At 38.8% G+C, this 18,326-nt stretch overlaps 1 protein-coding gene across 1 annotated transcript; it reads left to right on the top strand.

The window, feature by feature from the left end:
- The first annotated feature begins 1,741 nt into the window (after positions 1 to 1,741).
- On the top strand, positions 1,742 to 17,829 carry LOC139152941 (keratin, type I cytoskeletal 12-like). The gene is made up of 8 exons (XM_070726384.1): positions 1,742 to 1,921; positions 6,952 to 7,034; positions 7,225 to 7,381; positions 7,823 to 7,975; positions 10,733 to 10,858; positions 12,224 to 12,477; positions 12,797 to 12,966; positions 17,726 to 17,829. Exons 1-8 carry the CDS (start codon positions 1,742 to 1,744, stop codon positions 17,827 to 17,829), a joined length of 1,227 nt encoding a protein of 408 aa, XP_070582485.1.
- Positions 17,830 to 18,326: the final 497 nt, after the last annotated feature.

The following is an 18,326-nucleotide window of genomic DNA, read 5'->3' as shown; positions in this document are numbered from 1 at the left end:
TGGCTAGCATTCACCTATAAATTCTGGAGTGAAATGCATAGTTTATTGAACAAGCTACAAGGAATCTATTTCACACATGAGGCTAATAGGCTTCTTATAACACTTAAAGTTTTATATTGCATAAATGGATCCACATTTAAAGATTAACATTGAATATCCAGAGCTCATTATCCTTATTATAACTAATCATATTAACCTTGAGCATAATCAATTATTTGCACAGGGCTTGCTTTAATATTGAGTGTATATAAAATGATTTTTCTGAATTAAGCCAAGATTAATACAGATTTAAAAAACAATGGGTGATCAAAAAGAACATAGTTATCATGGAATGTACCCCGAGCAATTCAGAGATATGAGAAAATCATTTTTTCTAATCATTTATACAGTAGCCAGTCTCGGATATTCACATATATTATGGCAATGTTGTTTTGTATTAGGGAGAGACCAATACTTTTTTTAACAATAATACTTTTTGCTTGTGGCAAAAAGAATCATGAAGTTTTAGTCTGACATAGGCTAAAAAACATTCTTCAATAATTTTTTACTTCTGATCATAAAGACAGGTGCAAACTAATTTCTCTAGGATTAGACTGCATTAATTCGAATATTTAGTACCCAATATATGTCAAATCCTTGTCACTGGCTATTCTCAGAAGTTAACCACTGCTTTTAAATAGGAGAGATCATTTGTATTTTCAAGACTACTTAATTCAATAAAAATAATCTCCTTATTTGCTCGACCTTTTTTTTCAGTTGTGAGCTTTTAGTCAAAACTTTTATATATATATTTTCCATTTGATTAATCTAGCTATTGAAATGTCTTTCATCTGCTGGATGAAAAGGAAAGAAAAAGCAGCAACAAATAGAACCATTGATATTTAACAAAGTACTTAGTGAAATAGCTTTTACACAAGGAAAAAAATACATTAAAATAACCTAGGGATGCTTTTCCAGAAATAAACCAAGTCACATAGTTTTTTGTACCAACACCCAGGGTGAAAAAATAACAAAGAAAAACTACTCTCCTCAAAAAAGGCTTGTACACCCTCCTGTTATGAAAGACTTGATTTCACAAATCTAAAAATGAAAATATGTATATAACAATGAGCTTTTAAAATGATGGAAAGACTAAGATGTAGATAATTACTCAATCTTGTTGAAAAGTTAATGAAAGTTTTGGCCTGGTCAAATCCACCCATTCTCCACCTTAAAAGGAAAAAAAGGGGGGGAAGATGACAAATAGCCCAAGGGGAAATCAGCGGGATGGAATATCAGGTCTGATTATTAATAGCCATCAGTCAAATGGATTTGAAATGATAAATTGGCCAAACAATGTAGGTATAAAATGACATTCCAATGAAAGAACACACCCTTAAAAATTGACATATAAAAGCTTGGAGATTATTCTTTACGATTCAGGTTCTTCTTGGCTGTCACTGGTTCATTTTCATACTCTTCTTGAAACTTACTGAATATCATGTCTTACTTTGCCTGTGGATCTAGGCAAACTTCTTCCTCTCGCAGTAGTGGGGCACCTCTTAAATTTTCTAGCTGTGGTATATATGGGTCAGGTGGAGGATCCAGCACAGGAGGTTTTAGTAGTGGGGTAGTTTGGGGCTCCAGATCAGGATGGGGTAAAACTGGTGGTGGTGGTGGCACTGGTAGTTGCTTCCATATCTACAACTCTAGTCCTGCTGCTGGTGATGTTGGTCTTCTAGCTGGAGGAGACAAAGAAACCATGCAGAATTTAAATGAGCGTTTGGCTTCCTACTTGGTTAAAGTGCATGATTTGGAAGAGGCAAATAGTGATCTTGAGCAAAAAATCAGAAATTGGTATCAGAAATCTGTAACGCACAATAATGAAGGACTCTACAATGATAGCAAATACAATTCTTCTATTGAAGATCTTCGGAATAAGGTAAGTCAGTTCTTCAAGTGAGGAATTATTTTACTCCTTCAGGTTATTTAGCAAATAGACAATGTAATCTGCAGCCACATGCCAGTATCTATCAGTGTCTGGGAGCTTCATCCCACAAAATTCTATTTCTGTTGAAATTGATGTGTACGCCTTTGTGTGTATGTCAGTAGTGGGTTTTAAAATCCTTAACTACCAGTTTGTGTGTGTGTGTGTGTGTGTGTGTGTGTGTGTGTGCACGCGCAGTTCTGCACATGCACAGAAGGGAGGGTGAGTGGAACCTCCCGTCACCAGTGCTACTGGTTCTTAGAACTGGACTGAACCGGGAACAACCCACCACTGGTGTGTATGTAACTGGAGTAAGTAACTGTCAACAACTTGTCTTGGTACCTCCATTACAAAATCCTCTATTTATTCCAGAGACAATGAAAATATTTATCATGGTATTGTACTTCTTAGCATTGGAAATTCAGTTTTCTCTACTGCTGATTTAGAAAATCATCCATCCTTTTCGATATACCAACCTGACATCTGATATCCCTATTGCCAGTCTCCTATCTGCCTCTGTTACATCTGTTCCTAGTCACTGTAGCCATTTGACTGCCAATTTTTATAAATTTGGCAGTCAAATTTGTTCATATTTTGACCTACCTTTGTATGTTGGAATTGGGTGGCGAAAGAGAAAAATCTTACTTTTAACATTGGTTGAGCTAAGGACAACTTAAAACTATCTCATTCATAAGCATATGAGAAATAATGGCAATATGATGGGGGCACAACGGAAAGAAAATGTGTTATCAGATTGCTTTTTTCATGATAAAAGTAGAGAAAGATTTTCCAAGCTTCTTCAGCAAAAACTGGAAATGCATTCTTTTGACAACTATTTATAGCATAATTCTACTTTTCAATTCCTTCAAAACTATTTTCAGCTGTCCATGAATTTTTCTTTTCTGCCTATCTTAGAATCCTGAATACATTACAAACAAATTACTAGTACTTTTCTCTCCAACCAATTAACCAAAGTGTGCAAAATTTGAATTTCAGTCCATGGCCCATCCCCTGAATTTAGTGTTACAAAATTCCCCTTCTTTACAGAAAAAGATAATCAGCATCCTATTCTACTCAATCTTTTTCAACACTTGCTATGTAGAAAAGGAAAAAAGGAGGGAGGGAGGAAAGGAGGAAGCAAGCAAGCAAGCAAGCAAGCAAGCAAGCAAGCAAGCAAGCAAGCAAGCAAGCAAGCAAGCAAGCAAGCAAGCAAGCAAGCAAGCAAGCAAGCAAGCAAGCAAGCAAGCAAGCAAGCAAGCAAGCAAGCAAGCAAGCAAGCAAGCAAGCAAGCAGTACTGGGCTACCAAAATTTTTACTACCACACTGTGGGTGTGGCTTATGCATTTTGTTTCAACATCTTTCAGTGCAAATTAGGTGTTCTGGGGTGGAGCTCCACTTTCGCTACCCCACTGCATCCCGTCCCCCATCCCCCCCCCCCGTCCAGGCAGTAGCCCACCCCTAGAGGGAAGGAATCTTTGTGCATGTTATTCTTCATATAAATATATCCTCACTAAAAGCATAACATAACATAAAAGCTAGATGCTTTTTCTAACAACTGCAATCATGTTTCTTTGTTGCAATGAAGTGCTTTGAGTCCAGAGGGTGGGAGTCAGGGTTAAATAAAAATGCTTACACAAATAGACAATATTAAGCATTCTAAATTTTTATATAGAATTATGAGGCTAATAACTAACTAAAAATATGATGGGCTCCAAATTAGACACATGGGAAATGCTAAGCTTGTGAGAAGACTGATATACACATTTGCTGTTAACTATTATGATTCCATAATGATGAAATGTGTGTCATTTATTTAATTTTATATGCCACCCAACTCCCTAGGGACTCAGGGTGTCTCACAACAAAAAACAGGTATAGATCAATATAAAAAATGTTTCAATTTAAAATAGTTACAGTCATTCATACATTAATGGGCCAACCTTGCTAATAACTCCCTCGAGGTCAATGGTACCAGATCTGTTGGAAAAGCTAGGTCTTTACAGCTTTCCAGAAGGTCAATAAGGTAGGGGTGGTGTGGATCTCAGGAAGTAGCTGATTCCAGAGAGTCGGGGCTGTCACAGAGAGGGCTCTCCCCCATGGACCTGCCAGCCAACAATGTTTAGCTGATGGGATCCGAAGAAGGCCAATCCTTTGGGCTCTTACCGGTCGCTGGAAGTATGTGGTAGAAAGCGGTCTTGGAGATACTGAGACCCTGAACCATGTAGGGCTTTAAAGATATTAACTAAAATCTTGGATTGTGACTGGCAACCAATAGGAAGCCAATGCAGCTCACAAAGAATTAGTGTAGTGTGGGTGTATCTAGGGGCACCCACGACAACTTGCGCAACTGCATTCTGGACCAACTGAAGTCTCTGAACACTCTTCAGGCATAGCCCGATGTAGAGTGTCTTGCAATATTCCAGCCATGAGGTGATAAGGGCATGAGTAACCGTGATAAGAGCCTCTTGATGCAAGTAGGGTTGCAGTTGGTGCACTAGTCAAATCTGTGAAAAGATCCCCTTAGCTACAACTGTCAGGTGTTGATCTAGTCTTAGCTGTGAGTCTAGAAAGACACCCAAATTGTGAACCCGTTCTGATGGAGTTAATTTCTCTCCTCCCTAAAACCAAGGAAGGACAGTCATCATAGACCTTTGGAGGCAGTATCCATAGCTACTCAGTCTTGTCTGGGTTGAGCCTGAGCCTGTTGGCTCCTATCCAGATCCTCGCCTCATCCAGGCATAGGCACATCACATCCTCTCCTTCACTGAACTTCCATGGGGTGGATATGTATAGCTGGGTGTCACCAGAATACTGCTGAAACCTCACCCCAAGTCATTGGGTAATCATACCTAGTGGTTTCATGTAGATGTTAAACATTAGGGAAAAGATGAGCAAGCCATGGGGAGTTTCTGTACTGTAGCCAGGCCTGAACCAATTGAAAATGGTCTAAATAATCCAATAGCCATAGGAGCTGGAGTGCCACCACTTTCTCTACAACCTTTCCTACAAAGAGTGGCCTCCAGGAAGGTCGTCTTTGTGACGTCAAAGCTCCGCCCATGGAATTCCCTATTGGGATTCCCCACCTCCATTTCAGCCTCCAGATCGGCCAAAAACGGCGACGCTGATTGCAAAAACGGTGCTCTGCCACGCGGCACCGCCCAGCTGTAACCTTCTGAAACAGCCGGGCGCTACTTGGCGGCCTCCAGAACCCGAACCCGAACTTTTGCCGAACTTCCAGGTTCGGCGTTAGGGAGAACGCCGAGAAGCCCCCCGGCTGTTTCAGAAGGTGACAGCCGGGCGGCGGCACCCAGCGGAGCACCATTTTGCGATTTTTCCCCCTTGCACGCATTAATCACTTTTACATTGTTTCCTATGGGAAACATTGTTTTGTGTTATGAACTTTTCACCTTACGAACCTCCTTCCAGAACCAATTAGGTCCGTAAGACGAGATATTACTGTACTTATCAATTGATCAACACTTGTCAATGTCTTCCAATAACTGAAAGATGACTGTTAACTTTATAAGTTATACTTACCTTGTTAAGTTTTTAGTTATCATAAATTTGTGACAAAACCATCTGTGTAGTTTTTCACTAACATATTTACAAACTGAAAGTAAATGGATACCTTTACCATAATAGCCATTATTTATTTATTTATTTATTTATTTATTTATTTATTTATTTATTTATTTATTTATTTATTTATTTATTTATTTATTTATTTATTTATTTATTTATTTATTTATTTATTTATTTATTTATTTATTTATTTATTTATTTGAGAATAGAACTGACACACAAGGAATTTGTCTTTGGTGCATATACTCCATTTCCCAAAACAATAAAATTGGTTTATTTTGCAAGTTATACATCTATCAGCCACATTTAAAGCTGCTTCCTTCATATGAGAAAAAGGTTTAAAATGAATCCAGTTGTCTATTGAATCCAATCCTAGTCCTTATATAGATGGATAGATAGATAGATGGATAGCTATAGCTATTAGATGGTATAGGTATAAATATACATATAGAGAGATATACAGTAATACCTCGTCTTATGAACCTAATTGGTTCCGGAAGTAGGTTCGTAAGGCGAAAAGTTCGTAAGACGAAACATTGTTTCCCATAGGAAACAATGTAAAAACGATTAATCCGTGCAAAAAGAGAAAAAAAATCGCAAAATGGCACTCCGCTGGGCGCCACCGCCCGGCTGTCACCTTTTAAAACAGCTGGGGGGCTTCTCGGCGTTCCCCCGAACCCAAACTTTTCGGGTTCGGGAGGCCACCGAGAAGCGCCGCCGCCTGGCTGTCACCTTCTGAAACAGCCGGGGGGCTTCTCGGCATTCTCCTGAATGCCGAACCCGGAAGTTCAGGTTCGTGTTGGGGTTCCGGAGGCCGCCGAGAAGTGCCCGGCTGTTTCAGAAGGTTACAGCCGGGCGGCGCAATTCGGTGGAGCCCCGTTTTTGCGATCGGCGGTGGTGTTTTCGGCCGATCTGGAGGCTAGAAAGGAGGTGGGGAATCCCAATAGGGAATTCCATGGGCGGAGCTTTGACGTCAAAAAGCCATTTTGCGATCTGCAGTGGGTTCGTAAGCCGAAAAAAGTTCATAAGAAGAGGCAAAAAATTTCCAAACCCCGGGTTCCTATCACGAGGGGTTTGTATCACGAGGGGTTCGTATCATGAAGGGTTCGTATCACGAGGTACCACTGTATATAGATATACAAATAGATATATAGATATAGATATATAGATTTAGATTTAAAGATATATATCGGTTTATAGGACTATAAATCTCTACATGCCATTAAATTGTTGGGAGTTGAATTGAACAATTCGGGCAGGTAAGGAAGCCAGCACTACTTTAAAATTCAATTTTTAACAGAAAAAAATTAATATTAGGTATACCACATCTTTGATTTTTCTGATTCAGTTTATCTACTTTTATAAAATGCAATAAACCTGCTTTTTATCTTCCTTCCAAACAGATCATCACAGCAAGCATTCAGAACGCCAGCATGATTCTGCAGATAGATAATGCCAGACTAGCTGGAGATGATTTCAGAATGAAGTAGGTTCTTCAGCCCAATAACAGCCTATTCAAAATGTGCAAATGCTGATAAAAGCAAGCAAAACCAGGATGTGACCTCAGCACATTCAAACAATCGATCTATTAACAAGCCTCTGTCACAAGTTTGCAATATTTTGGTCTATCAAATTGGCACTTTTCAAAGCAATTTCTTGTTTTCTTTTTTTTCAAGATATGAAAATGAGCTATTCCTATACCAGAATGTGCAAGCAGACATCAATGGTCTTAAAATAGTACTGGATGAATTGAGTATGTCTAAGAGTGACTTGGAAATACAGATTGAAAGTCTCATCGAAGAGCTGGCTTTCCTCAAAAAGAACCATGAAGAGGTAAGGCAACCCATTTTCTAAAATAGTTTACATCACACAACCACATCTAATCAGCATTCAGGGACTTGATGGCCTCTAAGAAATTCTGGAAAATGTAATCACAGTTTATTTGGCAATTTGTGATCTGTAGCATTCACTATACTTAAATTTAGGAGTCATTTGGTTCTCAGAAATAGTAATTAGAAAACGGGCTTCACTGAATTCTAGTTTTAATTATGTAGGACTTTTTAAAAAAAGTAATCAAACAAAAACTAAATAGCTGTTAGTCCAGGCTATTAGACTGCATTCTCCACTGCAACACTATTATGAGCCGGGGTGGCGCAGCAGGTAGAGTGCTGTACTGCAGGCCACTGAAGCTGACTTGTAGATCTGACGGTCAGCGGTTCAAATCTCATCTAATTATTATTTTAACTCTTCTCACTGCCTTCTTAGGAAATGAAGAATTGGCAAGGCACAGTTGCTGGAGACATAAATGTTGAAATAAATGCAGTACCAGGAGTGGACCTGACTGTAGTTCTGAACAAGATGAGAACAGACTATGAAGCTTTGGCAGAACAGAATCGCAAAGATGCTGAAACTTGGTTCCTTGAAAAGGTGAGAAAAAAGAAGAAACATTTCTAGAAATCTATAAAGCCAAGTATCGTGTCCAATACTAGATTTTCATTTAAAAATATGTTTTTAAAGTTTAAAAAATTGGGCTTTTAAGTTTAAAAAAATTCTAAGATCAACTTTCCCCAAGAGTGAAGAGACTTATAGTGACAACATCCTTTGGATGTCAGGTCAGTTAGTGCTGTGAATTCACTATAAGGAATGAAGTCTTTTCGTGTTTTATAGAAGCTATTATTCTTACTATACAAGAATACGCCATCAATGTTTTTAGTGCTGCAATGAATTATAGTTAGGTTTCTATAACTTATGGCACAGCAGGGCACAATCTACAAAGAAGGAAACTTGCACAACCTTCCAAATACTCTATCAGTGCAAACTAGTAGTGGCAAAAAACTTGAGAACAAATGGACTGTCTATCCCAGTGATGGCTAATCTTTTTGTTGTCATGTACCAAAAGTGTGTACGTGTGCGTGCCGGCACCTATAATGCAATGTGCCCCTCCTGTGTATGATGCATGACCCCCAAACACCCCATTCATGCCCCCATCCCGCATGCATCCATGCTCCTCCATGAATGTGCCCCAGCCCACCATGCATGGGGGGTCCCTGGGTCCTGTTGGAAAGCTTCCTGCACCAACCTGGAACCCAAAATACAGGAGGCAGCTATTTCTAGCCAGTCGCTCCCTGTGCCTGCCTCCTTTGCTGCTGCTGTCAGGAAAGGTCCCAAAGCTGTGCTGCCCGGGATCCATGTTGTCTTAAATACTTTATTATTGTTATTGTATGTATATACATAGTATACCCATACACGAAATTCACTTAATGCCTAAAGACCAGACCCAACATACATAATAATCCCCAAAACCTGCCTACCCACTACAAATTCCCTACCCTGAACCACCCCAACATCTACACAACAGACCAAGTAATACTTTCCAACAGGTCACTGATGGTGACCCTATAGTTCATTGTTAAGTGCAAATATGACTCTGGGATAAACGTATGGTCCGAGTTTTAATCATTTTGTATCTTCTGCCAGAAGGTAATGATCCAAAAAGATTGTAAGCAGGATGAGAAGAGTCTCTGAGAATGTTGTACAACTTCCTAGAATAGAGAGATACGAAGATATCATCCAGAACTGGTAGCTGGAGCCCAATGATATCTTGGGCAGTTTTAATGATTCTCTGTTGAGCTTTTTTGTCCAGAGATGCTCCCATATGATGCCAGAATGCCATATGTCAGGACATTCTCAATGGTACTATGACAGTAGGACAGCGGTAGATGCTGAGATAGATTTACCTTCCCGAGCCTTCTCAGGAAGTAGAGCCTCTTCTCTGCCTTCTTCACAAGAGGCCATTCATGCCAACAAAGCATGACTGGCTAGCTTGACGCTGCCTGAAGTGCAAGGTTGGAAGGAGGAGGAGGAGGAGCTGCTGCTGCCTCTGCAAAGGCAGCGGCGGTTGCCTCCCAGTGCAGTTATGTAGGCAAGTCCTGCGCCCCACCAGCACAGCCCATGCCAGAAATAGCCTGACTGGCTCTGCGGGGCTGAACAGCTGATCGTCGAGTATTCTGTGTGCACAGCTGAGCAGCAGTCGTCCTGCTTTTCTTGTACTGGCCATTATAGACACAGCTGATTGGCCTTCCAATGGGGCTTCTCCAGAGCATGGCTGCAGTCACTCATTCATGAACGTCCCCCCCCCGCAACCAGGACCTTTCTCCCTCCCAATAAGGCAAATCCCAAAGTTTTATTTAGCCTACATAGATGGGTTTTAAATATATATTTTAAAATATATTCATTCTTCATAGCTTTTTTCTTGATATATTTATGTTTTGGATGCCAATATTTTAACTATTTTATTTTCTTATGTGCTTTTATGGCCAACGAGACTGCATGAATGTGTCTCTATAGCCATCTACCATCATGCCCACCTAGTTCTTACTCTTGTATGTATGGTATTGTTGAATTAATGCAACCACTTAGCCTAAAAAGCAAACTAAAATAAAATCTAGTTCACAGCAAATAATTGTTCTACCCTATTCTTCATTCACCCCACAATAAATAATTTGTCTATTTCCAGGTACCACAGTTCAAGATATTCAATTAGAAAACTGATTTTTCAGATCCCTAAAGTGTTGTCAGAGGAGTGGAGTTTGTTGTCCTAGAAGATAAAATCAGAATAGTGGGTTAAAACTTCAAGAAAGTTTTCAGGCTATAGATCAGGAGAAAGATTATGATTACATAGGCCACTAGCCACTGAAAAAAGCTGCTATATGATGCCAGTTCATGATGCAAGCCCTCAAATTGAGGCTGGATGGTGATCTGTTACATCATCCTAGCTTATCCTATGCTAAAGAAGAGATTGAGTTAGATGGCCTCCAAAATACCTTCTAATTCAATAATTCAATGGAAAGCACTAAGAAAACCTTTTCCTAAGTGACTCAAGTATACTAAGATGGCATTACGAGCAGCAGCAAGCATTTAAGAAATTTTGAATTTTGAATTTTTTTGCTCTTTTAATATATTTATATTTGGAGCTTTAAAGCAGTATTCCCTAGGGATACTTCATTCTACATATATATAACACAGTAGGGTTTCCACTGCAATATATGTTCCCTCCAATAGTTTGTTTTGACATCCCTATGGATGCTGTGTCTGATGGCAGCTGGCAGATTTCATGGAAAAATGCAAAAACTCCATGCTTGTTTCATTCGTTTCAATTGTAATCTTGTGTTTGAATTATTGTAGAGTAAGGAATTAAATATGACAATCAACGTGAGTGCCAAAGAAACCACCACTAACAAAAAAGAAATTGCAGACTTGAGACGTACTCTTCAAAGTTTGGAGATTGATCTAAAAACCCAGCTTTCTTTGGTAAGGACATTCTTTATCACCAAATAAACCATTCTAATTATAGATTTTTTTCTTAATTTAATGCTAATTTAAAATTATAGGTGTTGAATTATAATGCTTGGGGAGGCAGAAAATTGAAGAAAGTTATAATATGCTATAGTTTTAAAAGTGTTATTTTGTTTTGTTTTGTTGTTTAGTTTTGCTTTGTTTTGTTTGGCAGCTTTAAGATGTATCAACTTCAGTTCCCAGAATGTTCCAGCCAGCATTCTCTCAAGGAAATTCTGGTAGTTGAAATCTATAGATCTGAAAGCTATCAATGCAATTTGATACCGGTTATTCTGTGATAACAGCCTCTAATTTTTTTCTCAAATTGAAAGAGTAAAAAGATCAAACAAATGAATATTTTCAGGAAACTCCCTATGTTTTAGGTAAGAAATTGATTCCAAAATTCAGAACTTTTTGGAAAAGCAAAAGAAACATATATCAACATTTAACAGTAACTCAATGATGAACCAGTCATCTGGAGTGGTTCTTCCTTGACTTTACAAAGGGTTGTACCACTTTTGATGACTCCAAACTGAGGCTGGGGAGGGGCGGCATATAAATCCAATAAATAATAATAATAAAATAATCCTCTAGCTTTAGGTTTTACACATCAAGCAGCAGGTTGGCTTAAACAGTCCTGTCCACCTTCCACTGAATAGCAAAATCTTGACATTGGCATTATTGCCTCAACTCTAGATATGCTGAAACTATAATGCCCAAGATCCGCAGCCAATTGCTTCTCAGGTGTGTGTTGACTAGAACTTTTGGAGGACCCCAGCTATCTTTCTTAGATAGTGTCACATTAGGAAAGGCAAGCTGGATAATCAGGTTGATTTTTTTAAAAAAATAAAGCTTTATATATGTTCAATGATATTCTTCTTGTTCAATTAGAATGCTAATAAAGTTTCAAGAACAAAATTACAATCTAGTTCTAGCAATTCAGATTATAAACTCAACAAGATTGAGATGGAGCCTAACTCATGCAAACAATATGCTAGCATGCGTATGGTTTTAGCAACAACAACCTTATAAAACAGAATAAGGTACAAAGGGTTGTACCACTTTATTTTGTTGGTGAATCATGCTCAGGCTTGAAATTCTTACGAAGAGTTCAAATAAACATTACATTATTCCTGAAGTTTAAGAAGTAAAGAAGTGAAGGGCATTGATTCATGATATGATTGACTATTGCCAAAAAGTCACTTTTCTCAAAGTGCTTAGGTGTGAACAGCCTAACATTTCTTGTCAATACAGATTCGTACAAATACTCCCCACTTAGACACTTAACTGTTGAAGGACTGATTGTACAGAAATAAGCCCTGCATCTCTATTCCTTTACAGAGGCAATCCCTTGAAAGCACCCTTGCAGAAAGAGAAAGCCAATATTGTGCCCAACTCTTGCAAATACAAGGGATGATTAGCAATTTGGAGAACCAAGTACAACAAATCAGAGAAGACATGGAGTGTCAGAATGCAGATTACAGGAATCTCCTGGACATCAAGATCCGTCTTGAGAATGAGATTGAAACTTATCGACGCCTAATTGATGGAGAAGCATCAGGAAAAGGAATGGGAGAACAATCAGGCAAAAAAGGGTATATATCACAATTCAATTTTGCCATTGAATGTGGGCTACTATGCCATATTTTTCCACTTTACACAAGCACATATTTTCATGGATGGAAACTATTCAAGATTGTCAGAAGTGCAGATTTACTATTACAGTTGAACAACATGGGAATAAATTTATGGCATTCTATGGGAAATTTATGTTTTAAGAAATTGGCATACTTCACATTAATATTGTGAAAATCCCATAAAAATCTATTGGCTGTGCATAGAGTTTCTACTAGTAATAATGTCGGTGAAATAATTCCCCTAAAGGTAACATGATCAAACTATTGTTTATTACAGTAAATCTGAACAAAGAAGTAGCAAAGATCTGGGATCAAAAAATCTGGGATCTGAAAAAGGTTCAGGATCAAGAGCTTCAGGCTCTGAAGTCAGAAGTACAAAGACTGCCACAGAGATCAGTACTAGAAAAAGTGAAGCCAAAAACATTGAATCCACTACCAAAGATAAAGGTGAATATTCCTGGAATTCAATAAAATTATTGTGATTGTTTCTGATTCAATTTATTATTTTATTTATTTGTTTTATTTATTAGATTTATAGGATGCCCTTCCCCTTGCAGACTCAGGACGGCGGCGTTTTTGTTCTTTATGCAAAACTCAATGCAGTGTTTTTGTTTTCTATTTCTATTACCAAAGTACATAAGTGATTTCTTTTTTCAAGAATTCTAAACTGAGTGACTCTTTATAGCCTTTATAGTGCTAAAATTTAATTTGTTGAAACCCGGCACAGACCTTATCATTTTCTTAAAATACAATATGTGATCTCTACTTCCCATATCCAATCTGTTACTTATAGACAAGTCTATAAAAATCTTGTCATTTCAATCCTGGTTTCAGAAAAGTCTATTAAGGGTTACCAGAGATAACAACATATTGTTTCCCTCCCCTCCCCCCCCCCACACACAATTTGTATGTTTTTACTGTTGGATTAGAATTATTCATAAAATTGTATTTAAAAATCAAAATACATGATATGTGTTCTGTCGGGCTCTCTGGTAGAATCCTCCCCAAAATTCACAGGTACAAATTTCAGACACAGACACGTTTGAAAATTCAAAACCATGCTCTTTATAATGAAACTTCACTTAAACCAAGCCCTCTTTTGGTATAGCAAAGAGCACTGGTCTCCAAACAAACTGGTAATTTGTACAAGTCCCTTATCAGTTCTGTGATACTTAGCTTGCAACTGTGAGGCAATTCACAGTCCTTCTTCTTTCACAAAGTGAAACACACTTTGCCCTGGTTTAGTTTCAAAGCGGGGAAAAAATCAGCACACAAAAGGTCAAAGTCAGCAAAGCAGTCATGAAACACAACGATCAGATAATCCTCCACAATGGCCAAACCCACAGGCTGCTCTTTATAGCAGCCTCACTAATTACCACAGCCCCACCCAACCATAGGTGGCCTCATTTTCTTTGATAATAATCTCTCTTGTTGCCTATGCATTGCTCTCCGTATGTGTGGCTGTATTATTAACTCTTGTTCTGAATCCAAGGAGGAGTTAGATAATTGATCTCCTTCTGAGCTGTCTGCATCACTCTCCTCATTGTCACTCATGTCTTCTTGGTCAGAGGAGCCTTCATCAGCAGATTCCATCGGGGGCAAAATAGGCCTGCAGCATGTGGATGTCTCCCCCACATCCACAGTCCTTGTGGCAGGAGCTGGGCCAGAGCTAACCACAACAATATGGACAGGCTGGTACCTACATGTCCTACTTTCATTAGCAAGGCCAGAGTGATGCTGGAGGTGGGGGCATTCCTCTCTCAAAAAAGTGACCATCTGGGTTTTGGTCTGGCATTAGCCATGAGTCCAGGAGAGAAGAAGGGTGGTAGCAGTTGTCATTGTTGAGATGTTGTGAGTTTTCAAAGGCTCTGCTCTGCAGATAAGCAGATGAAGTTCTATGGAACAGTTGGGATTGAAGTTTATGTATAGAATCCAAACTGCTATTATCATTTGTTTCTGTATTGTGTTGCAGGGCTGGCTATAGAGCTTTAAAAACTATAGAAGCATGAGGATTTCAATTTGCCACCTGATGGCATTAAGTCTGAAGTAGCTCAGCAGGTTGTGGCCTCTCATTATGAGACCCATGCATATTAGACTTGTTTTTTTATCTTGGGACAGTCACGATGTGATTTCATTTTGAGGAACACTACTATATATCCATTGCTTGGTCAGGCTCTGATTATTTATCGGCTTCTTTGTACCATGGGAACAGAAGGCCAGATAGATTAGCCTGTTCCAGGGAAGTATGTTGTTTTCCTTGAGGATCTAGTGGGGCAGTCTGTTGTCCCAAGCCTGGAGTCAAAACTGTTATTTTTCTCTCTCTCTCTCTTTCCTGTTTTGACTTATTTATTTGATAGGTTTGTATCGTTGCCCAATTCACAAACAGTGACTCTGAGCAGTGTACAGCATTAAAATTAATTTAAACCTCAGGAACAAGATAGTCAAAGAGTATGTGCTCTTTTCTCTGGAATGAAAAAGGCCAAAGAAACTGACCTGATACTGGCAACCTTTCTAAATCCTTAGATATCTTCCCTCCCTCCCTCCCTCCTTCCCCCCCCCTCTCATCTTCATGTGCAAATATCATACTCTTCCAAAGGCATAATGTAGCATTTGCATGGGAAATAATTATCTTCCTTCTTTCTATGCTTCCGTTTACCACACACATTTAGCTTGTGATAAATCATTATCATTGTTTAGGCAATGCATAGTTAGTGAATGGATCTGAATAATGTGTATTTCACCCAAATTTAATAATTTGCCTCCCACGTATGAGTTTAAAACCCTTTTTATTGTGAGAATTCAAAGAATTCAAATTATATCTGTAGTAACATGGGAAATATGCAATATTTTAAACATTTTAAGAAATTTCTTCAATTTCTTTAAATGTAGCTATTAAATGTAGCTAAAGGTAAAAGGTAAGAAATGTAGATTTTGTTTCTCATTTTCAAAATGGAAAATGAAATATCTGAAAAATGTTGTTATAAAATTATGTAATGTACATAAATTGTACAGAAACAGGCCCTATTTGGACAGGGAGTCATTACTCACAGTCACTCATGCCCTCATCACCTCGAGGTTCGACTACTGCAACACTCTATACATGGGACTACCTTTGAAGAGTGTTTGGAAACTTCAGATCATGCAGAATGCGGCTGCGAGAGCAATCATGGGCTTTCCCAGATATGCCCATATTTCTTCAACGCTCCGGAGCCTACACTGGCTGCCGATCAGTTTCCGGCCACAATTCAAAGTGTTGGTTATGGCCTATAAAGCCCTATATGGCATCGGACCAGAATACCTCCAGGACCGCCTGCTGCCACACAAATCCCAGTGACCGATTAGGTCCCACAGAGTTGGCCTTCTCTGGGTTCCGTCTACAAAACAATGTTGTTTGGCAGGACCCAGGGGAAGAGCCTTCTCTATGGCAGCCCTGGCCCTCTGGAACCAACTCCCCCCAGAGATTAGGACCGCCTCCACCCTCCTTGCCTTTCGTTAATTCTTGAAAACCTACCTATGTTGCTAGGCATGGAAGAATTGATATATCCTTAGCTGTCTTGGTTTATGTATGGTTTGGTTGGGTTATATGATTGTTTTTTAATAAGGGTTTTTAAAACTGTTTTAATATTGGATTTGTATATGATTTTTTTACTTGTTGTGAGCCACTCTGAGTCCTCGGAGAGAGGCGGCATACAAATCTAATAAATTATTATTATTATTATTATTATTATTATTATTATTATTATTATTAATTATTAAGTTCTAAGTTGTTTCTCTCCTTATTTAATTTCCACCTATTGATTCTTGTTCTATCCTCAGGTGCTTTGGAGAATAGGTTGACACCTTCTTTGTGGCAACCCCTGAGATATTGGAACACTGCTATTATGTCTCCCCTGGTCCTTCTTTTCATTAAACTAGCCATGCCCAGTTCCTGCAACCATTCTTCATGTTTTAGTCTCCAGTCCCCCAATCATCTTTGTTGCTCTTTTCTGCACTCTTTCCAGAGTCTCAACATCCTTTTTGCATTGTGGCAACCAAAACTGAATGCAGTATTCCAAGGGTGGCCTTAAGACCTTATAAACTGGTATTAACACTACACATGATCTTGATTCTATCCCTCCATTAATGCAGCCTAGAACTGTTTTTTAGCAGCTGTTGCACACTGCTGGCTCATATTTAAATGTTTGTTCACTAAGATCCCTCTCACAGTTACTACTGTTGAGCAATGTACCACATATACTGTACCAGTGCATTTTGGTTTTCTTCCCTAAATGTAGAACCTTACTTTTTTTCACTATTGAATTTCATTTTGTGAAATAGCACCATTTTTCAAGTTTGTCAAGATCCTTCTGCATTTTGTACCTATCTTCTGGAGTTTTGCCTATTCCTGCCAGTTTGGTGTCATTTGATGTGTTCCTCATCTATCCCCTCATCCAAGTCATTGATGAAGATGTTCAAGAGCACTGGGCCTAAAACAAAGCATCAGGGTACTCCGCTGCATACATCCCTCCATATAGACGTATTTCCATTGAGCATTACACGTTGATTGTGGTTGGTTTGCCAGTTTTGAATCCATCTGATGGTGTTGCTGTCCATCCCACACTTTTCTACTTCATTTAGTAGTAGGATATGGTCTACTTTGTCGGGGTCTGGATTTTTTTTTCAGCTTTCTTGAAGATGGGAACTAAATCAGCTCTTTTTCAGCCCTCTGGCAGTTCTCCAGTGCTCCAGGATCTTTGTAAGATATAGTTCAGTGGTTATGAGATCTCATCTGCCAGTTCCTTCAGAACCTTGGGGTATAATCCATCTGGTGCTAGTGATTTCAATTTGTCTAGAGTAGACAGGTGTTCCCTTACCTTATTAAAATCCGTGTTTTCTAGTGTCTTACATTGAATAAAAGAGTTTGTTATTTAATTACTTCAAACGAGAAGGAAAATGTTGAAGTATCTTATGTATAGTTACTGTCCCTTGACAGCCTGTACCAACCAGGCATAAAATCTAGAAATTAACTCACTTGGAGAAAGAAATAATTAAAATCTATTGGATTTAAGGCAAAACTTGTTATATATAACAAGTACGTTTACATGTTCTAATAAATTATTTTTAGTAGCCTGAAATGTTTTTTTTCTATTAATGAAATTTCTTGAGCAAATAATGTTGCCATTTGCATTTTTATATACTTGCTTTTCTTTCTTTCTTTTATCTTTAGAGACAAAGAAAATCAGAGTAATTAAAACAATCATTGAAGAATTAGATGAACATGGGAGAGTGACTTCCTCCAAAATCCAGTCTGTTGAAGAAACTCAGGGATAAAAAAAAGCAACGGTTTTTTTCAAAAAGCACTTCTTGGCTTCAGGTGATGCTGCTAGCAGAAGAAGAAACATACATTTATATTAGCATGATAAAATTACAATAGAAGTGTTTCCTTTCTTTATTGTATAATTATGTTATAGCTATCTTGATCACGAGGTGGGTTAGACTTTAATTCTGATATTCCTGATAATCAATGTACAGTAGAACCCCGACTTACGAGACTAATTGGTTCCGGAAGGAAGCTCGTAAGTCGGAACGCTCGTATGACGAAACATTGTTTCCCATAGGAAACAATGTAAAGTCAATTAATCCGTGCAACAAAAAAAAAAAACCGCTGCCGCCGAACGCGGAAGTTAGCGTTTGGCTTCAGGAGACAGCTGCGAAGCGGCGCGCGTGTTTTAAAAGGTTGCAGCCGGCCTGGGGGGCTTGCCAGCACCCCCCCGAGCCCCCCAGGCCGGCTGCAACCTTTTAAAACACGCAGGATACGAGCGCCAAGG

This window comes from Erythrolamprus reginae, chromosome Z (assembly GCF_031021105.1).
Source record: "Erythrolamprus reginae isolate rEryReg1 chromosome Z, rEryReg1.hap1, whole genome shotgun sequence".
In the NCBI taxonomy this organism is placed as follows: domain Eukaryota; kingdom Metazoa; phylum Chordata; class Lepidosauria; order Squamata; family Dipsadidae; genus Erythrolamprus; species Erythrolamprus reginae.
Note: the sequence above shows the minus strand (reverse complement) of the source record. Positions and strands in the feature narration are given on the sequence as shown.